The sequence below is a fragment of the Chrysemys picta genome, chromosome 25, assembly GCF_011386835.1.
Source record: "Chrysemys picta bellii isolate R12L10 chromosome 25, ASM1138683v2, whole genome shotgun sequence".
Taxonomy (NCBI): domain Eukaryota; kingdom Metazoa; phylum Chordata; order Testudines; family Emydidae; genus Chrysemys; species Chrysemys picta.
In genome coordinates, this window is record NC_088815.1 from 14004401 (window position 1) to 14025493 (window position 21093).

The 21093-nt window shown below is 59.0% G+C and overlaps 1 protein-coding gene across 2 annotated transcripts in view; it reads right to left on the bottom strand.

Moving 5' to 3' along the window:
- Nucleotides 1–3804: 3804 nt before the first annotated feature.
- Nucleotides 3805–21093, bottom strand: part of ANO8 (anoctamin 8) — a 32241-nt gene continuing 14952 nt past the window's right edge. The window contains exons 3-18 of one of the 2 annotated variants that reach the window (XM_065578213.1): nucleotides 20238–20370; nucleotides 19936–20074; nucleotides 19516–19612; nucleotides 18719–18835; nucleotides 17904–18031; nucleotides 17398–17559; nucleotides 16537–16689; nucleotides 15782–15908; nucleotides 15138–15193; nucleotides 14563–14637; nucleotides 14055–14198; nucleotides 12591–13283; nucleotides 12111–12302; nucleotides 10381–10512; nucleotides 9881–9991; nucleotides 3805–9488 (exon numbers count right to left, since the gene is read on the bottom strand). In XM_065578213.1, the coding sequence (XP_065434285.1) occupies nucleotides 8811–9488; nucleotides 9881–9991; nucleotides 10381–10512; nucleotides 12111–12302; nucleotides 12591–13283; nucleotides 14055–14198; nucleotides 14563–14637; nucleotides 15138–15193; nucleotides 15782–15908; nucleotides 16537–16689; nucleotides 17398–17559; nucleotides 17904–18031; nucleotides 18719–18835; nucleotides 19516–19612; nucleotides 19936–20074; nucleotides 20238–20370 (3137 nt within the window). In that variant the 3' untranslated portion in view covers nucleotides 3805–8810. The remainder of the gene's footprint in view (nucleotides 9489–9880; nucleotides 9992–10380; nucleotides 10513–12110; nucleotides 12303–12590; nucleotides 13284–14054; nucleotides 14199–14562; nucleotides 14638–15137; nucleotides 15194–15781; nucleotides 15909–16536; nucleotides 16690–17397; nucleotides 17560–17903; nucleotides 18032–18718; nucleotides 18836–19515; nucleotides 19613–19935; nucleotides 20075–20237; nucleotides 20371–21093) is intronic. The other variant, XM_065578214.1, reaches the window with a different exon arrangement.

Below are 21093 nucleotides of genomic sequence, written 5' to 3' on the forward strand. Positions count from 1 at the left end.
TGGAATAATAGGTACACAAGGAAAACAGACCTGTTACTGACAGAGCTGCTTGGAAAAACTGAGTGAAGATTTTCCATGGGAAAACCCAGTTCAATCAAAATCAATGATCAGTTTTGCAGGAAATTTGTTTTGGAGGAAAAAGGCAGAAAGAATTCGACAACAGTGAAACATTCCATTTTGACATTTTCTGAATGAAACATTTCTTATAGCAACTTCTCATTTTGAATTTGTTGTATTACAGATTATAAAACACAGTCAAATGGAAAGCTTTTTTTTGTTTTTTGCCTAAACAAAACATTTAGGTTGATACAAAGCAATCAAAAAAAGCTACCAATGTAAGGAATCATTAATAAAGGGATAGATAAGACAGAAAATGTCACTGTATAAATCCATGTTACGCCCATACTTTGAATCCTGCATGCAGTTCTGGTTGCCCCATCTCAAAAAGGATATACCAGTATTCAAAGTGGAAAAAGGTACAGAGAAGGGAAACAAATGATTAAGGGTATGAACAGCTTCCATGTGAGATTTAAAAGACTGGGTCTCTTCAATTTGGAAAAGAGATGACTAAGGGGGGGTTTCAGAGGTCTATAAAATCATGACTGGTGTGAGGAAAGTGAAGGAGTAAATGAACACATCCTGTTCACCTAACACAAGAACCACTGCTTGCCCAATGAAACTAATAGGTAGCAGGTTTAAAACCAAAAAAAAGGAAGTAGTACTTCACACAACACACAATCAACCTGTGGAGCTCGTTGCCAGGGGATGTTGTGAAGGCCAAAACTATCACTGAGTTCAAAAAAGAATTAGATAAGTTCATGGAGGATAGGTCCATCAACAGCTATTAACCTAGATGGTCAGGGATGCAAGGCCGGGCTCTGGGTGTCTTACATAAGAACAGCCGTACCGGGTCAGACCAAAGGTCCATCCAGCCCAGTATCCTGTCTTCCGACAGTGGCCAATGCCAGGTGCCCCAGAGGGAGTGGACCAACAGGCAATGATCAAGTGATCTCTCTCCTGCCATCCATCTCCACCCTCTGACAAACAGAGGCTAGGGACATCATTCCTTACCCATCCTGGCTAATAGCCATTAATGGACTTAACCACCATGAATTTATCCAGTTCTCTTTTAAACGCTGTTATAATCCTAGCCTTCACAACCTTCTCAGGCAAGGAGTTCCACACGTTGACTGTGCGTGAAGAAGAACTTCCTTGTATTTGTTTTAAACCTGCTGCCTATTAATTTCATTGGGTGACCCCTAGTTCTTGTATTAGTCTTTGCCTCTGTTTGCCAGAAGCTGGGAGTGGATGATGGGTCACTTCGTTACCTGTTCTGTTCACTCCCTCTGAAGCACCTGGCATTGGCCACTGTTGGAAGACGGGCTATTGGACCATTGGTCTGACCTGCTATGGCCGTTCTTATGTTAAAACATAATTCGGTGTACATTTTTTGCTGAAAACTTTGAAATTTGTTTCAATTTTCAATCAAAAGGAGAACCGATTACAAATCCTCCAGAAAGAGCATTCTGTTCTCCCCCCAGCTTTAATTATTACTTTTCTTTGTGGGGGGGGGGGGGTGAAGGCCCCTAGAAATGCCATGCTCCAAGTGCCCTGCTTTAGAGTTAGAAATGGCACTTGGAGCAGGGCAGAAACTGCCCTTCGTCCCAGATCCGTTTTTTCCTTGTTGGCTGTAGAAGGTGACCGCTCATACTTTATTTTTCATTAGTGACAATCGAGGAATTGAAGCTAGATCACCAGTGTGCTAACCCCTTTATCTCACAGGTACAAGTCATGCACTGTGAGTATATCTTGTGACTTCCTCCTACCCCTTTTGTCTGTTGAGTAAACAAGGTCCTGCATTCCCTTCTCTCCTCCTAGCATATTCATAGCAGTTTTATAACCTGCTTCTCAGATGGAAGAGGCAGGAAGCACTGTTTTACTCATTTATTTGGAAGGTATAGAATAGTCACCAGGATAACTTCATGCCTTTCTCAATGGTTGCTCATCCCAGTCTGCCCCACTGTCTGGTGGTGCTAGTGGCCTGCTGGACTGGCCCACTAGCCCAAGCAGTGCTGGTGGGCTATAGAACAACTTACATTTCCAAGGTAGCTATTGTCCCTGTATTCCTTGGGGCTGGGGTGGTGCCTCCTCCTCTTAGGGAGGATGCAGAGAGCTCTTACGGTCCCGGGCCTACTGTGGATTTAACTGTTCCGTGGTATAGGGGGAGGCAACCTCATCCCTGGGGCACATTTCCATGCCTAAGCCTGTAACTTCTGCAACACCATCACAGTTAATGTGGCTTCGTCGGCAGGGGAGGAAAGATGGAGAAGTGCAGCCAAAGGCTGCAAAAGTGAAGGGATACATTTGCCCCACCTTGCCCCCGGGATCACTAAGCCACCTGCTGGAGGTCACAAAGTATCAGCTTGGCCTGCTCCTGTGAACTACACATCCCTCAGTCTTTTGTGCTGCCCTTAGCCAGCCGTGGCAAGCTATGGGTCCCAGAGGCCTTTACGCTATGCCCTTACGTAAGGGAATGCCCTACGAGTGCACGGAGGAGGTGATTGGAGCCGCCGGCTGCTCACTGGCCTCCAGTGCTATGTTGAATGGAGCTGTGTGTTTTGTGCCAGGCTGAGGGCCTGGCCAGAGGCCTCTGGTGACCTGCTGCTGAGGGACTGGCAGCCCTCCAGCTGGAGCTGGCTGGGCCTGGTCAGTCCATCCCACCCAGGGGATGTCCTCATTGCCAGTCCAGGGTGGGGGTAGCCCCTTCCCTGGCCCAAATAGGCTGTGTATGAGAGAGTGGTGGGGGGAGGGGGAGAGGTCAATGTTGCCAACTCCTGAGTGATTTGGTGTTTCCCTTTAAGCCCCAGCTCCTGGAGTCAGGGGGTTTGTGGTGGGGGCGTGGGGAGGATCTCTGATTTCATATGCCAAACAAATGTTTCTAGCCCCTGGTGGGGGAGACTCCCCCCCCCCCCCCCAAAAAAAAAAAGGGCTTGGTCACCAGGAAGCAAATAACCAGAACCCAGCGTGTGAGATGTTAAAATCTCATGATTTTTAAGGCAATCTTGTGGTTTTGTGGGGGCTAGACTCATGATTTTTGAACCGCTGGGGGTGGCAGTCCTGGATTCTAGCCCTGTGTTCTCACTGCTTGGGGCAGGATAGGAGCAAGGCCCATGGCTGCCTGGCACCGATTCCTCTTTGGTCCTGCTGTGTTTGACATCACTAGGGAAGGGGGGGCACAGAACATCATGTCTCACATCTTGCCTCTTCCTGAGGGGAAAATCAGGCCCTGGGCCTTGTAAGATTCCTTCTTCTCCCTAGTTTTACAGCTGGGGAAACTGAGACAGGGTGAGTGGAACCCTTGGGGCAGACCGTGTGACTTCTCAGACACTCACACCTTTTCCCCATCTCCCCTACGGGCACATACCTGGAAACCTATGGCCTGCGTTGTGCAGGTCAGGTGAGATGATCGCCAGGGTCCCTTCTGCCCTTACATCTGCTAATCCTGTGTTTATTATCCTCCCATGGCGGAAGCTATTGGTGACACTGGAGACATCCACTAAACAGTGCATAGGCCCAGAAACTGGGAGAAGTGATTCCCCGGAGCCGACGCAGCCTGCAAACTGTCCAGTCGATTCAGCAGATAGCAATACCCACGTTTGTTGAAATATATTTTTATTGCATTTCTGCAGGTTTTACAAAAATATGACAAATTAAAAAGAAATAAATAATCCCTTTATTTTTTTAAAATTTCAATTGAAAGAAATAAAACAGCAAAAAAAAAAAAAAAAAAAAAAAGTTTCCCTCTTTGTACAGTAATTGCCCAGGAAAAGAAAGACACCAGACAGCCAGATGCTCATATAAATACGTTTATAGATAAACATGTTTTAAAAATTCCCTGGACTGCTGGGGGCCTGGTAAGTGGAGCTTGTAGGATATAGGTTCAGGAGTGTTACTCTCATGTGAACATAGTCAATAAGAGTTTGCTCCTTTTAAGACCAGCGTGATTTAAACAATGACAAACACACGAGTTGGCTTCGACAAACTGAATGTGGATAATTTATAAAAACAAATTAAAATGTTTGAACATAATAAAGCCACGTTGGGGTTCCCGCCTCGAACTGCCTGTGGCGCCAAGAAGTTGAGGAATGACTTTGTGCCGTTGCAGAGCAGCTCCTCCAGCCGTGGAAGAGTTCCTGCCTAGCTCTCAGCTCCTGGGGGGGTGAAGCATATAAAGCAGTGGAAAATAATTGGAGGGCTGGAGAATCCTTGGGACCCCCAAAGAGGAGATGATCTCCCTCTGGAAAGGTGATAATGTTGGGTGTGTATAATGGCCATCAGAGTTGGGTCATCAGAGAAACTGAATGTTGGGAGGAACCTTGCCACCTCTGGTGCCATCCAGACCTTAATTTAGTACAACTAGGTCAAAGCCTGCCCTGGTGGGGTCAAAGAGGTTGGAAGGCAGGGCAAGATTTGGGCCTAGGTTTTCTGTAGGGCCACAAAACCCAGTTGCTGGCAGGGGATCAGCACCGCTGACAGCAGAGGAATAAGCTAGTGACAAGCATTTCCTACGAGTATAGCAGAGGCAGATGGAAAAGGCCTCTTAGGTTCCTCCTCCATCCCATCCTTGGCCTTGGGATGGAGTTGGGGTGCCTGGAAGGTTCTCTGGGGTAATGTAAGGTTGGGGGGGTGCTCTCTCCCCACCTTACAGCTGCCACCACTCTGCTCTCTAGCTGCTACTCCATGGCAGCTGAGAGGGGGCAGGTAGAGATGCCAACGTGCTGTCTGCAGAGCAGGTACTGCCCTCACCTCTGGCAGCCAGGAGAAGTTGATACAGCAGCTGTTCCCAGCACCCGCTGGATTTCTGATGCCCAGTCACCACGGCCGCTTGGCCCCCTGGAATCCCGAGTTCCCATCCTTCCTGCTCTTTCTGGGGTTGTCCTGATTTTTCTTCATGTGACCCTGTATCCACCCCCCACCCCAAAGCACCACATTTTGAGACAGTCATGGCTTCTGACATCTATCGTGGGACCCAGGACGCGTCTGCTGACACGATGCCAGGGAGCCCCGCGTCCCTGGGCTGACATGCTACAGAGCAGCGCACTCAACAGCCGGGGGGTAGGGGGAAGAGATGCTGAGTTGCTCAATAATAACCGCCCCAGGAGAGAGGCCCCTTCTAGTCCATCTCTGCGAGAAGAGAACGGCCATGATCAAGGCTGCGAAGAGGGCAGGGGAGAGATCCGAAGGTTCTTGGCAGATCTCTGAGGAAGGGAAATCCAGGCACGGAACTGGAGGGGATTCCCCTCCCTGTTCTTCAACTAACTCTGCCCCAGCCTTTATGTCCATAAGGCTTTTCGTGGCTCCGAGCAGCATGACCCGGCCCTGTCTGATCTTACAAAGAGGAGATACCAGGGTTACCCGCATTTAAGGAAACACTAGGCCCCCATGCGGCTGCATTAAACATCCATTCACCAGGCGACCAAACAAACTGAGTAACGGCACGTAATCATAGCAGTTTCACCATCTATTGCCTCTGCACCCTGCCTAGCCTTTGTGGCTGGTAGCACAGAGGTATTTTCTACACACGGCTTCTCTCCCTTCTTGTCCATTAGACAGAGGAAGGTGAGAGAGGGCTGAGCCCTAGCTGGAAACTTTCACCACCCCAGCCTGTGTTACGTCTCTCTGGCTCCGGTTAGATCCTCAACGCACCTTGGCCTATTTTATTGCTGCTACAGAATGGCTTGGTTATAAGACAAAAACACCATTTTTTGTGGAGGAAGAATTAAAAAAACCCAAACTCTTGTTTCCTAAGACTCCGGACCTGGGAGATATCTCCTGGTATCCCCAGGCCTGGAATGTCACAGTACTGGGCCAGTTGCAGAAGACGGAGCTGCAAACAAGCCATTGGAGGACCCACTCTGAGAACTCCAGGTCCTTTCTACTTGGGGAGACTGGCTGCTTTCAAACCCCTACTTGTACGCTAAAGATTGGATGTCAGAGATTGGGTCAGCCAAGCGCCATCTCTCTGCTCGGGACGTTGGGGGCATGTCCCCTTCCAGAAATGTTAGTTCCAGATGCTCTGCACGTCTAGTGATTCAAGTGTCAGTGTGCATCAGAGAACACAGGTTGCTGAGGGCATGCATTGGGCAGGGACAGCACTTCTAGAGGTTCTGGACTTGTCTCCTTCCTATGATAAAGCAGCCGAGGGACCATTGACATCTTTAAAAAGAGATAATCCAAAACATCCGAGAGTAAACCCACCTATCAGTCCCCAGACTCAGCCTGGTGGATGCTGTCCCTTGCCACCACCTGGCGTGATGGTCCTATAGACAGTCCTTGGCAGTTCCTTTCCTGCCCTGCCGAGTCCCCAGCTCCTTCCTCCTCGTACAGCATTCCTATGGTAAATATTCAAAGATTCCTCCGTCCCCATCCGAAACTAAATCGCAAAGCTAAGCCAGCCACAAGCAGAGAAGTGGATCAGCCACTGACCTGTCAACGAAAGGAACTAGCCCTAGAAGACTGAAAGCTCGATTACTAATCCTAGTGTTGCTGAAACGCTGGGTGATCTGCAGAGCTTGTAGCCACCCTCTGAGATTTCAGTCGTTAAAGCACTAGCTAAAACTATAAACTAACTCTGGCAAAAACTTCCCTGCTGCTGAAGTGAAGACAACCCTCCCGCCCACCCCAAATTCCACAGACCCTGCAATTATTTGGTTGCTAAGAACATTGGTTATTGATCCTTCCCCACCCCACTGAGTCCCCCACCTTGAGCGGATTCTTTCCCCAGTCTGCCATGACGTTTATGTGCAAGCTCCTTATTGGGGGGGGGGAGGGGGAATGTCCCAGTTCTTCCAAAGTCACTGAGGGTTGGATACCCTTCTTCCCTGCCAATGGAAATCTGAAGCAATAACTACAGGGCGCTCTTTGTTCTGGAAACCGTAAAGCTCAACATTTTGCAGACGCTGGGGAGGCAAATCCTGCCTCCGCCTTTTAAGCTGTCTAAAGAAGAACGGAAGAGAGTCTGTTAGGTTGAGGGGGTTTTTTAGTGCAAGAAATGTCGACCATGCATGGAAATTATGTGGCTCAAATTCGCTGCCCCACCCCTCGCTCTGTTCTTCAAGCAGAAAGATGTCCCAGTGCCGATTGGATTCTGCCAGCTGCCTCCTGGTGAGACTGCAGGGGTGAGTGATTCAGTGGTGACCCTCCTCCTGATCTCTGCCTCCACATTGCCCCTGTAGGCCTGTGCCCCCAGGCCCCCTCATTCCTGGGCTCGCCCACTCTGTTCCGCCGGCCATGCTCCCCCAGCTGGGACGCTCGTGACTCCTTTGCTGTCCATCCCCAGCTGGGCCAAAGGGACTAGAGACTTTGACAAGGATGGCCCCTGAGCTCGATCCCCGTCCCCCGGCTGATGGATGGCTGCCACTCGAGTCAGGCAGGTGTGGTGCCAACCCCATTCATGCCACCCTGTACTTTAGGGACGTGAAAGGCCCGTTAGCTCATCCAGCCCATCGCCAGCTGTTGCCTGGGGCGCTGGGCACTTTGCCCACCCTTCGCACCAGCGGGCCGTCATGGCGACCTTGGCGCCAGGGTAGCAGGGCTTGAGGAGGACCTGAGCACAGGGGCCAGATTCAGGGGTTGGGGCAGCTGTGGCAACAAAGGCTGAGTCCTACCAGGATGCAGGCAGGGAGCGCCCCCTTCTGGTGTGTGTTTGCAGTAGCAACACCAGGCCAAACGCCTGCAGTCAGGGGGACAGAGCTGGCAGGAAAGGGGATACCCTTCTCCCCGCGCAGGTGATGCCAGGGGCTCACCAGAGCCAAGGGAGCTTTGGAGAGTCCGTCCTGGGAGCCTGACTCACCCTGGGACGCAGGGGAAAGGAGTTCTGAGCACAGCCCAGCTGAGCTCCTGAGTGGCAGGTCGCTGTGGGCTGCTGCTGCTGCTGCTTCCCCAGCCCCATCTGCCTGACCCACCCCTCCGGCTTTAAGCTCAGGCTGCCCCCGGTTGCACTGCCAGCTTCTGTGCCTGGCTCTGGGTGCTGCATGAGGGCAGATTCCCCACAGGGAGCGCTTGGGGAACATGCACATACAGCACCCATACCCCGCCCGCCGCCCTTTGTGCCCAGAGCCCCAGCGGGTCCCGGCTCAGCTAGGAGACAGGGAGAAACACCCCACCCCCGCCCCGTGCTCAAGGGGGAAAATCCACCTGTGGTCCTGCTGCTGCCCCTCAGGCACGACCCTCAGCCCCCCAGCTCTCCTAGCCCTGACCTCCCCCTGCACACACGGAGGTCCTGCTGCAATGCCCCTCACTCCCAATCCTCAGCCCCCTGCTACTCCAGCCCCAATCCCCCTCGATATTCAACAGGCACTGCTCTGTGCAATCACTCGGATGTGTGTGTCATGGGCCCCCCTGCAACGCAGTTCCACCCCCCAACGCACAGCCCCCCGCTAGTTTTCCAGTCCTGGGCTCTGGCGACGCCCTGCCCCCCCCACCCCGATTCCACTCCCGCCCCTCTCCTGAGGATGCTGAACTGCCTCTTGGCACTGAGTTGAGGCCACCAATCTCGTCACCAAAGCTGGGAGCAGAAGCTGCCTGTCTCAAGGCCCAAGGCACCCCAGCCCCCGAGCTCCGCTTTCCCATGCTGCAGGGGATGGGACGGTCACCGCTCACCTTCTGCACCCACCTCCACTCTCCTGCTGGCGCAGGGGGGTGCAGGTGTCCTAAGAGCCCCACGCCAGGCTGGGCACCTCCTAATTCTGCTTGAAGAACAGACCCGGGATCCGTGGCTCCTTTGCCCGCCATCCCCGGCTCCTCCCCGGTTAGAGTTTATGGCCTGTGCTCTCCTCCTCGGCTCTGAGCTCACCCTCCTCCACGCCACCTTCGTCCACCAGCCCATTGAGGTGGGCTTTGCTGGGCGGCTGCTTCTCGCCACCCTCCGAGGACGGGCCGGGCCGCTGCGGCGGGGGGACGACGGCGGCACCGTTGCCCCCACCTCCCCCAGCCCCCTCGGACTTGCCGAAGTTGAACAGTTTGCCCGGGTTGAACGGTTTGGTGGGCGACTGGACCTTCTCGGTGCCCCCGTCCCTCTTAGTCTCCGGCGACTTCAGGAACTTGAAGCTCAGAAAGCCGGGCAGTTTGTTTTCGCTGCCGGTCGGGGACTGGGCCGTGGCGGTGCTGGCTGCCCCGGCGCCGCCCCCCGACAGGAACTTGCTCTGCAGCGGGATGATCTGCTTCAGTTTCATGACGTTGTTGGTGGCCAGCAGGGAGCTGGGCCTCTTGGGCTTCTCAGAGCTGTGGGACAAGCTGCCGGCCCCTTTCATTTTGGCCTGGCTCTTCTCGTGGCCGGCGTCCTGCCCGGCAGCCTCGGGCTTCCCCTCGTCCCGGCTGGTCTCGCGCTCCTTGCGGGCGTGGTACTCGGCTTGGCGCTGCCGCTCCTCCTCCTCCCGCTTGCGCCGCTGCTGCTGCTGGTAGTGGTGCTGTGCCTGTCGCTCGTGTTTCTGGGGGAAGGGGGGAGCAGCCGGTTAATGGCAGGGGCCTGGGACGTCAGGGGGTTTGGGGCGCCTCCTGCTTGTCGCGGCGCAGCTCCACGTGCCTCTCCCCTGGGCTTTCGGTGCCTCCAGCCCCGGGCAGTGGTGACTCTGCAGAAGAGGGGCCGTGGCAGGGAGAGCAACCTCCACACTGCTCCTTGACGTGCATCACTCCGGGCCGGCACCCAGAGGGCAGGCCAGTGACTGTGCAGGATCCATGAGACGACCAGCGAGGGGACAGGGGAGGGGTTGGGGACATGAGGTCTAGGCTGAGACACCCCCACACTTGCGCCGCGCGCCCAGCCGGGGCAGCTGGGGTGTGGGTGAGCTGCGGACGCTCGACCCCTGGGAGCCGGACTCACCTTGAAGGCCTCCCTGCGCTGATACTCCAGCTTCGCCATCTCCTCCGCCACCCAGGCCGGGATGTCAGGGATGGCCACCTGGATGAGGTACTTCAGGAGCAGGGCAAAGTGCTGTGGGGAGGAGACAGGCAGAGAGCTGTGGGGAGGGTCTTGGCCATGCCAGCATGGAGCTAGAAGCCTGAAATCTGATCGGCCCCCTGGGTTCCTCGCCCTCTGATTCCAACCCGGAGCAGTTCTTCTGAGCTGCCCCCCTCCCGCCCAAGCAAATGCTGTGCCGGTCTGTGCTAAGCAAACAGCCGCAGCCCCGCTCCAATGAGAGACCCTACGATAACAAAGCCCATGCACCACTCCAGGTCCAGTGACAGACCCTACAATAACAAAGCAGCATACACAGTCCCAGCTCTAACCAGAGACCCTACAATAACAAACTACATGCACAGCCCCAGCACTCACGAGAGACCCTACAATAACAAACCGCAGCCCTGCTAGCACTTCCGTACCTCCAGCACCACCACGGAGATGATGGCTCCCTCCGGGCTGAGCCAGGGGAAGAGTCGCTGCAGCTGCCCGCACTGACCGATCAGGTAGCAGTTCACCACGATGGCCAGGACGCCCATGGCCTCCATCACTTTCTGCAAGACAAACATCCTGGGATGAGACGCGCCACTCACCCCTGCCACCTGCGGGCCGGCTCTTGCGCCGAGCTGGGAACCCAGCCTCTCCCGCCAAGCCCCTCTCCTGGAGCGGCATCCGGGCCAAATCTGAGTGGCCATGGGATCCTGTGTACCAGGTCACAACGCCACGGACTCAGATTTGGCCTGGCTGCCCCTCTGTCACGATGGCGGAATGGCCGAGCCAAATCTGCGGCCCTAGGCCTAGGACAACACGGGAGACACACTGAACTTTTGCTGAGGGTGGCAGATTGTCTTGTGCGGTCCCTGCGGATGCTGAAGGGGAAGGCGCGAGATCCCTGAGCTGCACCGAACGTGGCAATAGAGAGCTCCCCAGCTTGTCCCCTGGAGCAGGGGGCTCGCAGCTCGTGCCGCTGCCAATGAACTCCTTAATCAGCACTCTCTCCTCCTGGTGAGGTATTTGTTCCAGTAACATCCTGTGGCAGTGAGTTCCACAGGTTGAACAAGTGCTTCCTCATTTTTAGTCGTCATCAATTGGGGCCTTTTTGATTCCACTCAGCACCTCTTTGCTCCAGCCCTATGGGATAGGCTGAGCCGTCCCCCATCTGCTTGTCATTGGATAGAATCAGACGTAACAGGGCAGCCTGCCCCCTTAAGGAACAGCAGGCTGGGGCCAGCCAACTCTGGTCGACGAGCCTCACCCCACTACACCGGTATGGGGGCGTAGGCTTTAAGAGGAAGACAGCCCAGCACTTGGGGTGAGGCGGGGGCTGGGAGCCTGGCACTGTCTGATCATTTCCGTCTGCCAGAGGCCCTGGCTAGGAGGGCAGACCTGACTTGGGTGGTGGGGATGATTGGAGCCTAGGAGCAGCAGCTGGACAGGCCGTTGCTGCTGGGGCCTGCTGGCGAAGAACGGGGCTGAAGGCCGGGCCCAGCAGGGCTGAAAAGTCTTTTGGTCCTGGCTTGGGGCGAGAGCATAGAGCAACCCATCTGGAGAGTCAAGTCGCCACCCCAGACACCGGGAGCCTGAGGAAGAGAGCAAAGCAGAGAGGCTGCGAGGCCAGGATTTTCCCCAAGGGACGCTCTGGGATGGCAAGGCCTGTGCTGAATCCTTAACAAACAGTAACTCGTGTTTCCCGCCAGACAGCTCTTGACAGAGAATACATGGTCGTGTCTCCTGCCGGAGACATGCAGCCACCTCTGGAGTGGAGCACAGCACAGCGCTGGGGAAAGCGCAGTCCTGTATCCGTTTGAAAGAGCCTGGGAGACTAGGGAGGTGAAAGCGGAGGATGCCTAGGACACTGGGGTGAGCCTTCCGGCTCCTGCCGCGTCAAATAGACCCGGGCTCCTCTTCTGCTTTCCAAGGGTAACAGATCTTCAGGACTGGGTGCCTGGCTGTGCCAGCTCTGTGCCATGCAGGAATCCCCTGTGCCAGCTAGTCCCTGGCAGCACAAAGCAGGCCACGATCCGGACCCTCTACAGCCTCTCCTGGCACTGAAAGCGCCATGCGTGGGCTCTCACACGAGCGCCCACCCTCCCGGTGGCTCTCGCTGCCCTGCGGAGATGGGGACCCGGCCACCAGCCCAGCCACTCCCTACCTGCCACTGCCCGATGCTCTCCACCCGCTGGCCGAAGGGGCGCTGCAGGCCGGTGCACAGCTTGAAGGCATCGCTGCGGATCTCGATGATGTTGTTGATGAGGGCGCACAGGGCGGCCAGGGGGAAGGCGGAGGAGAAGAGAACCACGTAGCCAAACTGGATGAACATCTCCTGGTAATCCTGGAACGTGTCCTGGGGGGAGACAAGTCATGCTGGTGCAAGTCCCTGATGCCCCATGATCCCGACCCACAGTCCCCCTGCAATTCCAGCCCTGGGCTGCTCCCCCCCCCCCCACACACCAACCCCGAGCTCTGCCGGTGCCCCTCAATCCTGCCCTGCGCTGAGAGCACCAAGCAGGGTGGATCCAGGGGCGCTTTGTGACGTGAGCACTCGGGGCAATTACTGAGACTCCTCTCGCCTGTTGCTTGAGGCAGGATTCGAACGGAGCCCCCGGGGCAAGAGGCCGGCGCAGCCCCTCACCTCGTACTTCTTCATGCAGCTCTCCACCTCGGCCTGGGTGAGGTGGGGGGAGTAGTTCTCCTCCGGTGGGTCAATCCAGGAAGCCCGGTTCCGCTTCCTGCCCTCCTCCTCCTCCTCTTCCTCCTGGCTTTCGGCCGCCCGGCCCCGCCGAGCCCGCAGGGTCACCGCCAGCGCCTTGGCTTCTGGGAGGGGGCTGCCGGAGGGCCCCTCGCTCTCCTCCTCGTCCTCGGCTAGCTCGAAGACGGAAGCGGGGTCCATGCCCTTCTCCACCATAGTGGGGCTGCCCTCCTCCAGGAAGCTGGCGTCCTCCATGGCACCCAGCTCCCGGCCCCGGCGCTCGGCCCGCTCGATGAAGCTCACCTTCTTCAGCTTGAGCCCGCAGTCCAGGACGCTCTCGTCCTCCGAGTCCGACTCCCGCTTCTCCTCCTCCTCCTCCTCGGGGACGCCACAACCCCCATTGAGGCACTTCTCCCCCGGGGGCCCCTCGCCTGCCCCCTCAGGCTCGGGGCCCGGCCTGGCCGGCTGCTCTGGCGCCGTGTATCTCTGGGCGAGCAGGCGGAAGATGGTGTGGGAGACGTCGCGGATGTTCTGCAGGCTCAGGTCGCCCCGCTGGATCTTGCGGTAGAGGTGGGGCTGGGAGACCTCCTTGATGTTCTGCAGGAACTGGCGGGTGATGAGCAGCGTGGCCAGCATCTGGGGAGGGGACAGACGTGCCAGGAAGGCAGGTCACATCTGGGGAACCCGCTCCCCTGCCCGTCTCCATCCCGCCGGCACCGCCCCAAGGCTGGGCTCAAGCAGCCACTTTACAGAGGCTTACCCCGCCCCCGGGGCAAGGGAGGGAGTGGGGGGGGGGGCGAGCAGGGGGTGCACACTGGGCTCAGCGACCCCACCACAGTTGGGTGAAAGGGGCCCACAGGGTGGCAGTTGATCATATGGTGTTGATCAGCCTCCCCGCAGAGGCTGCTGGGATGGGGAGGGTTTAATTTCAGCTGGCCGCTGTGATGCGCCAAACTCATCACACCAGACCGCCCAACCAGCCGGCACAGGACGGCAAATTTCAGTCTGCTGCCGATGGGTGTAATTAGAACGGGGACCCTTGAGGCAAAAGACAGGGAGCCTCCTTCCCTGTCACCTGCAACCAACTGCCCTAAGAGTGAAAGGCCCCATGTCCCATTTCCTGCCCCCTTGAGCCAGCCAGTCCCCCCCGCCCTGGGGCCAGAGCTGGTGCCCCCTAGAGGGGAAAGGCCCGGATCTCACCCCCCAGCCCCATGTTATTGCTCCTTTACTTTCAAAGGCTCCCCTGCGCCCAGTGAGACCGGAACGGTCCCGCGGCTGTTCCCCTGGGCGGAGGGTCAGACTGTCCAGCCAGCTGGGCTGACCCACGCGGCCGAACTTTCCATGGCGTGGGATGAATCTGCCCGTGGGTGGCATGCACAGCCTGCCCCCACCCGCCACCCCTCCTACTTTGGATACGGCCAGGCTCCAGCCAAAGCTCAGGAGGCCCTTAAAGGAGATGAGAAAGAGGTGGAGCTGAAGGGTGATGAAGGGAAGGAGAGCGTCTCTGAGCTGACGCACGAGGCTTTGGGAGAGAGAGAAGATGAGCAGGAGCTGCGGAAGGGACAGACGAACACAGAGAGAGAGAGACAACGAAAAGGAGAAATCAACTGAGACCCCAAATCAAGGCAGGGCTTAGGGCGGCCCGGCCTGCGGATGGGAGCGGGAGCCAATGGAAAGTTTCAGCCTCTCTTCCTAAGGGGCCGGTGATTCTGGGGGCCCGACTTGAGACGCCGTGGGTCTGAACAGCAGCTACAGCTCTGTCTGAAGGCGACAGGGGGCTGTGGGTGCCAGCAGAGGGGGCCACAGAGCTGCCGTGGAGGCCTTGGTCCAGAGCCCAGCTGGATTTACCGCCGCAGGGACCCCGCCGTCCCCTCCCCGGCCCGGCGCAGGCTCCCGGGGCGGAGACACCCCTTACCTCCTTCAGCCGCTCCATGTCTTTGAGGTAGAAACCGATGTAGAAAAGACTTAGGTATGAATTTACAAACTGAAACTGCCGGGGAGAAAGAGGGAGGGTCAGTGTGAAACAGCGAGTCAACCCCCCCCCCGTCAGGATTGGGCTCCGGGGCCTCCAGGCCCCCCCCGTCTGATTGTGCCCATCAGGCCTGGGGGCAGCTTGAGGTCCCAAGCAGGCCCTAGAATCCCCGCTTGTTCTTAACTCTCCGGGGTGGTGGTGCCCAGCAGGGATCTCCGCGGCTTGCTGGGATTCTGGCGCGGGGGGTCCTGGGGGTCAGCGGCCGGGGTTGACAAACTGGGTGTGTGCAGCCAGAGCTAAAGGGAGGCTCCCCTCGCTCTCAGAAAGCCACAGGTTGGTACGGTCACTGCTGCCGACCAGCAGGGGGCGACGTGGTCGCTGCTCGGAGCTGGGGTCCCCTGGGTGGAAGGATTCTCCCGGCGGCTGCTCGGCTCCTTGCGGTAGCCACCCTGCACCGCTGCGGCTGCTCCCAGCAAGGGCACCCTCCCCTCCTCGGCAGCAACCCCGCTCTAGCTTACCAGGACGATTTTAATGATGAGGTGTTTCTCGTAGGCACTCTGCAGCCGGTAGTTTTCTGGAACGGGAACCGAGAGACTCAGGCCAGGGGGTGGGGTGGGGGGTGAACGGAGAGTGGGGGTGGGGAGGGTGAGTCAGGGCCCCGAGGAGGAGTAACCAGCATTCTCCGTTCCCGGCTCTAGCCGCGCTCCGTTGGGCCCAAGCACCGACCGCAGGGATGCACCTGCCCCGGTGAGAACTGGGATGCCCGAGGCCGGATTAGCCCCTGGGACGAGCTGGAGCGTCTCCAAGCCCTGGACATGCAGCGGATTGCAAGTGTGGACGTGTTACGACAGCAAGTGACCAGGATGGCCCCAGCCGGGCTCCCGGCTCCTGCAGCAGGATGGGACCTCCCGCTAGGAGCCGCTGGGCCCGGGGATTTGACCCCAGAGGACGCGGGTTTGGAGAATTCCCCAGAACCCCAATGCTTCTCCCAACTGGAGTCAGCAGAGCTTGGATGGGGTCACGGCCTTCCTGGGGGCTGCTGGCTGGCCTGTCCCAGCCGGATCGTGGGGGACCGAGCGGGCTGGGAGTGCGCTGACATCCCAACCCTGTTGCCGCGGTGGCTGCAGACTGATCCCAGGCCCCCCGGCGCCCGATGACGCACCCATGTCGTTCAGCCAGTACGCGATCTTCCTGTAGACGTCGTCGCAGGCTGTGACGATGAGGGCCAAGGCGATCTTGGGCAGGAAGCGGATGAGCCGGGGAAGCTCCTTGATGCTCAGCACGAACTCCTGCGGGGACACGAGGGGCAGGGATGACGTCAGCCCAGGGGCCAGGGAGTCTGCAGGGCGCGGAGACACCGGTGGAGCCCCAGGGTGGGTGGTAAGTAGCTGCTGGCATGGCACCTGCACCTGGCTCTGCCCAACCCGTGCTCTAGGAAGGGGACACGGAGCCAGCAGGGCGTGCGGCTGGCACGACGCCGGCCGGCCGGCCAGGGAGGAAGGGCAAGTTCAGCCACAGAGCACTACCGAGTCTCCCTCCCAGGCGAGGTGGGATTTAACTTACACACGCACGTGCACAAACCTTCCTGCAGACACACGGACACGCTCATGGGCCCAGGAAAACTCTCCCAGTCACATGCACACGCGTGTGTATACACGCACGCGAACACACATGCCGGCGTGCTAAGAGCTTCCTGTCTCCTCTCACCACGCCGGGCCCCATTCAGCAAACATCAGCCCCCACTTCCCCGGGGTGAGCAGACCAGCACGCAGGCCGGGCCGAATCGTGACGGAGCCAGGGGTTCGTGGTGCCCCTGCGCTGCTCCCAGGAATGTGGAGGATTTAGCGCCCGCTCCTGGCGGGAGGAGAGGCACCTGGCAGCGGCCAGCGGGGCTGGGCCGGGGAGAGCGTCACCCACCTGCAGCTCGAAGCATCCCAGCATGACGAGGAAGACGAAGGAGAGGCAGATGAGGCAGACGGGTAGGCTGACCAGGCACTGGAAGAGCAGACGTTTCCATGGCGGGTAGTAGAATTCCTCCACGTTGGTCACCGGGCTGATCCTCTTGATGCCCTGGAGGGGGAGATGGCAGCCTGTGACCCTCCATGGGCCAGACACCCCCACACACACCTGGGGAGATCCCGCCAGGATTCTGGAGCAACCAAGCTGGGATCTGCCTCACAATTCCCAGGAGACCCCTGTGCCGGGGAGGAAGGGGGAGCTCAGCCGCAGAGCGCCCCAGTCTCCCTCCCAGGCGCGGTGGGATTCAACTTACACACGCATGTGCACAAAGCTTCCTGCGGACACACGTCCACGGACACGCTCATGGGCCCAGGAAAACTCTCCCAGCCACGTGCACACGCGTGTGCATACACGCACGCAAACACACATGCCGGCGTGCTAACAGCTTCCTGTCTCCACTCACCACGCCCTGGAGCCCTCCCACCCACCTGGACGGGGGCCCTGCCCCTCGCTGGCTCCCGTCAGCATCACAGCCCAGCTCTCAGATCCTCAGATCCTGGTGTGAAGTGGTCCCGCTCAGGGGGCTTCCGGGGAGCTGCCCCAGTTCACACCAGCTGAGGATGTGTTGGCAGCTCTGGGCACTGGCTGATGGGAAGACTTCGCTGCAGGAGCCTGGGATCCCTGCTGGTGCCGAGGGCCTGAACTCGGCTCTGCGGACGGCTGCCCCGCTCCTGGACTAGCCTGGTGCCATCAGGAGTGACTTCACTTCAGGCAAAGGGGTTTTCAGGTCACCCTGGGCTGCCCACCCCCGTCACTCACCCTGAACTGTGGCCGGGGCTCTTCAATGGACTCGGCAGGCGTGTCCAGGGTCCCCCACTTGTAGGCGAACTCAGCCCCCCGCCGCTTCCACTCCTCCAGGAAGAGCGTGGCCCAGATGACGTTGAAGATGGCAAAGACCACGCAGCAGATATCGCGGCTGGTCTGGGAGGGACAGACATGGGGGCAAACGGCGGGTGGGGACGGGGTACAAATAACAGCAGAGTCAGGAATCGAACCCAGGAGTCCTGACACCCACTCCCCACTGCTCTAACCACTAGACTCCACTGCCCTCCTGTATCCCAGTGCTGAGAATAGACCCCAGGAGTCCTGACTCCCGTAATGAAATGACCCACCTTGTAGGCTAGGGGGAGATGGACACAGCACTGAGTGTCAGCCCAAGGGGGTGCTAGCGAGTACCGCAGTTCCCTGCCCCACTGCAGTGCTCCCAGCCTGACTGTCTGACCCCCCCCATCTCCCGGGGCTCCCCCAGCCCTTCCCCGGCACACCTGGTCGTTCTCGGTGAAGGTGTAGAGGATGGAGCCAAAGACGGCGGGGTACACCATGGCCGAGGTGTAGAAGCCAAGCCAGGCGAAGTACATGGCGATCTTCACCCCAAAGTAATCGCAGATCTCGTCTGCCGAGGGGAGAGCAGGAGTCAGCAGCCAGGTAGGGGCCATGGACAGCTACAGGGGCGGACGGAGAGGGGGCAGGAGATGCTCCGTTGCCTTGAGCCGGGCTCTGAATCCCGGCACTGGAAAGTGGGCACCGACTTTCCTGGGTGGCTGCGTTTAGTGTCTGGGTTTCTGGGTGCTCATGTCTGTCTGGGGACATGTGCATGGATGGGGCATGTCCGGCGAGGGACACGTCCGGCGAGGGACACATGTATGGACTGGGGCACGTCTGGCGAGAGACACGTGCGCAGCTGGGGCACGGCCAGTGAGGGACACGTGCACTGCTGGGGCACGTCGGGCGAGGGGCACACCAGTGAGGGACACGTGCACGGCAGGGGCACGTCTGGCAAGGGGCACACCAGCGAGGGACACGTGTATGGACTGGGGCACGTCCGGCAAGGGACATGTTCGGCAAGGAACACGTGCGCAGCTGGGGCACGTCCGGCTCAAGCACATCCAGCGAGGAACACGTGTATGGACTGGCTATTAGCAACTCTGGGGGGAAATCCCCCTTTTCAGACCCTCCCCTGACCCCCTGGAATCAGGACCCCAGAGAGTCCTGGCAGTGGTGGCATCGCCATGGCGACGCTGCAGCACCGGCCCCTCCCATAGGGGGTAACCGAGCTCTCCAGCGGGCGGCGGGTACGTACCCAAGGGCTGGGCCTCGCAGATCGCCTGCACCCAGGACTTCATGAGCCGGTTGAGGATTCTCTGCTCATGGACGGGGAAAACCTGCTGGATGACGCCGCGGGCCACCAACTCGGGGACTGCGTGAGGAAAGAGCAGTGAGGGGCCAGGCACTCGGCCAGCCCCTCCCCGACCCGTGCAGCCCTGCCCAAGAAGATGCCGGGGTCTTTTCCCTCTCCCGGGCTCCAGCCAGGGCTGCGAGCTGGGGACAAGTGCCGGGGGATGATTTAGGGCTTGCAAAAGTCACTGACAGTCCCCGCAGGATAAGCAGCTCCCACCTCCCCATGGCTCTGAGAGTCCCGCTGCCACACGCATGCACACACGCACATGGGCTGCCCCCCATCTGAACCTCCTCTGACTCTCTCAGGCACCCCCCCCCCAGCAGCCTGACCCCCGCGGCACTACGCCCACCCGCTCAAAATCTGAGTGAGTGGCATCGTGACCTGGCGCCCGGGGCCACAGCACCACTCAGGTTTGGCCCAGCCCGAAGTGGCCAGGCCATGGCCTATGTGACACACACACACACGTACACAATCATGCACACACACACATGTTCATACACACGCACACGCATGCACACATGCCACCACCCCAGCCTGTTTGGAAATGGGCCAGATGAGACGGCCCAGTTATTTGCAGCTGGCGCCAGAGCAGCTGGCTAGTCATCTCCCAGGGCCCGGCTCGCGACGGAGATGGGCAGGGCCGCGAGGGGCAGTGGGCTCCGATCGGCTCCCTCCCGCGGGCCGGGCGCCGCACTCACTGACAGGCTGCCCCTCCAGGAACTGGATGTTGTGCAACGATTCCCCGTGCTTGGCTCGCAGGTTCTCCAGCCAGTACCTGATGATGTTCTGCCGTTCCTGCGGCCGGACAGGGAGAGGCAGGACTGAGCCCCAGGGACGGTGCGCAGCACGAAGGGACCCCTGCTTTACCACCAGCCCCCCACATCTCTTCCCATGCGCACAGGGAAGGCTGTTTAGGGGGAACCAGGACTCCCGCCAGAGGCCCAGGACGTTAGCTCCAAAGCCACCCTCCCCAATGGATTCCCAATCCCGCTTCTACCCCACAGCGCCCGGGCCGGCCCTGCAGGCGAGAAGAGCTGCCATGGGGCAGGCCTGACCCCACTGCAGTGCCAGGGGCCCCCCCAGTCCCAGAGACCTGGGGCTGGCCCAGCAGTGCCCACCTGGGAGGTAAAGAAGAAGAGTTCGTTCTCGATGTTCTCGTAGATATAATCCTCCTCGCAGGAGAAGCTGCGTGTGCCCCCCCCGAACTCGGCCTTCACCGGCTTCCGCAGCCCGATCTCGTCCGCCCCACGCAGCAAGCTGCCCCGGAGAGAGATGGGGGGGGGGAGCCGTGAGGGTTGGGTGACTGTGGAGCAGGGCGCGGGACGAACCCACACGCCTCTTCTCCTCCAGCCCTCCCCAAAGACAACGGGGTGGGAGCGACCCAAAGAGAGACCCCAGCACGGGCGGGGGCGCGACCTACCTCTCGTAGGTGGCAGTGACGAAGAAGGCGTACACCTTGGTGTGCCGGTGGTGCCGGATCTGGATGATGAGCTCGGGGATGCCCAGCCGGATGTGGTTCAGGAGCCAGAGTAGCGTGTGGTCGTCCGTCGTGTCTGAGGGAAGAGGAGCGGGGAGACGCCGGTGGGCAGCAGCTGGAGCAGGGAGCGGGCACCCCCCGCCCGCAACGGCCTGCTTTGTGGGCGCTGGGGATTTCGTGCAAGGCTCGTGGGAGTGCGGACGCTGATTCCATGTGAGTGCCTGGGGGGGAGCAGTCAGGGGCCTGCTGTCTTCCCTGGCCCAGCTCTGCTGACCCCACTCTGCTGTTCCTGCCCCGCCCCAGCTCTGCCAACACCCCTCAGTCCTGACTTGCAGCCCCCGCGCCGCCCTCCCCCCCCAAGCTCTGGACACCAGCATTGGGCCAAAAGGCTATTATGGGCCAAGGCTTGGAAGGGTCGGCTACCAGGAAAATCTCTGGCTGCTGCAGGAAGCGAGGTAGCACCCTCTGCTAGACCCCAGTGCTGCAGGGAGCAGGAGGGGCGCCCCCCTTCACAGTCAGTGTGACCCCAAGGCCCTCGCTAGGGGGCGCTGCGCTGCAGGAAGCGGAGTGAGGGGCGTAGTAGGAGTCAGTGCTGACCCCAATGCCTCAGCGCGGCAGTAGGGAGAGCTGCGCTGCAGGGAGCAATCTCTGTCTGATGAGCTGAAAGCCTGAGCGTTTGGGATCCCAGCCCCCCCCCGGCGTTCTCCACAAGTGCTAGGGTGTTAGCCCAGGCATCCTGCCCTATCCCAGCGGAGATCATCCCATGCTGCCTCCCTCGTGCAGCGTCCCCTGGACGCAA